The sequence below is a fragment of the Penaeus monodon genome, chromosome 27 (assembly GCF_015228065.2).
Source record: "Penaeus monodon isolate SGIC_2016 chromosome 27, NSTDA_Pmon_1, whole genome shotgun sequence".
Classification (NCBI taxonomy): Eukaryota; Metazoa; Arthropoda; class Malacostraca; order Decapoda; family Penaeidae; genus Penaeus; species Penaeus monodon.
Window position 1 is genome coordinate 11,962,461 of NC_051412.1, and position 565 is coordinate 11,963,025.

General features: G+C 45.0%; 1 protein-coding gene across 1 annotated transcript in view; it reads right to left on the reverse strand.

Annotated features, from left to right (window-relative positions):
• The window catches only part of LOC119590577 (major facilitator superfamily domain-containing protein 6-like), a gene marked incomplete in the record, with an annotated part of 16,369 nt that overhangs the window by 3,931 nt on the left and 11,873 nt on the right, over window positions 1-565 (reverse strand). Inside the window, 1 exon segment of the mRNA XM_037939251.1 lies at window positions 15-149. Coding sequence (XP_037795179.1) covers window positions 15-72 — 58 coding nt within the window.

Here is a 565-nt window from a genome sequence, read left to right on the forward strand (position 1 = left end):
CTCAAGCTCCACACCTGAAAATCTGAGGAAGTAGTGCAGTTTCATCGGGAACATTTTCCAGTCAATACCCATCTTGGCCTCATATGTGTCGCGGGCGGCGGTGTCGAGTGCGTCACGCTGGCCGGTCGCACGGGAGCTCTACCCAGTTTCTGACGAGAAAAAAATGGGGGGGAGACAATTAATTTGCAAGCAACAACAACAATTGAGAAAGGAACGTCCCTCCTCCTAAATCATTAAGGCCATGAAGTATAATACTTGGATATTCGCTTGACTGACACGTTACTATTCTCCTAACCTGGTACCATCTCCATGCAAAACCGAGGAGTCGCCGCCCACAGAAAATCAACCCTGGACCATTCCATTACATCCACATAACAAATCAGCCGAATGAGAGGTCGAGGACGAAATATAGGCTTCAAGTAATCCCTTTTCAATCACCATTTCCTTCAGAACTTTATTTGGGATTGTTGTTGACTCAATATTAAATAATCGACCAGCCATGCAAGTCACTGCCACCGAACTATAAAATTTGACTGCCTTTTGTACTACAGTTAAGGTATTCAGT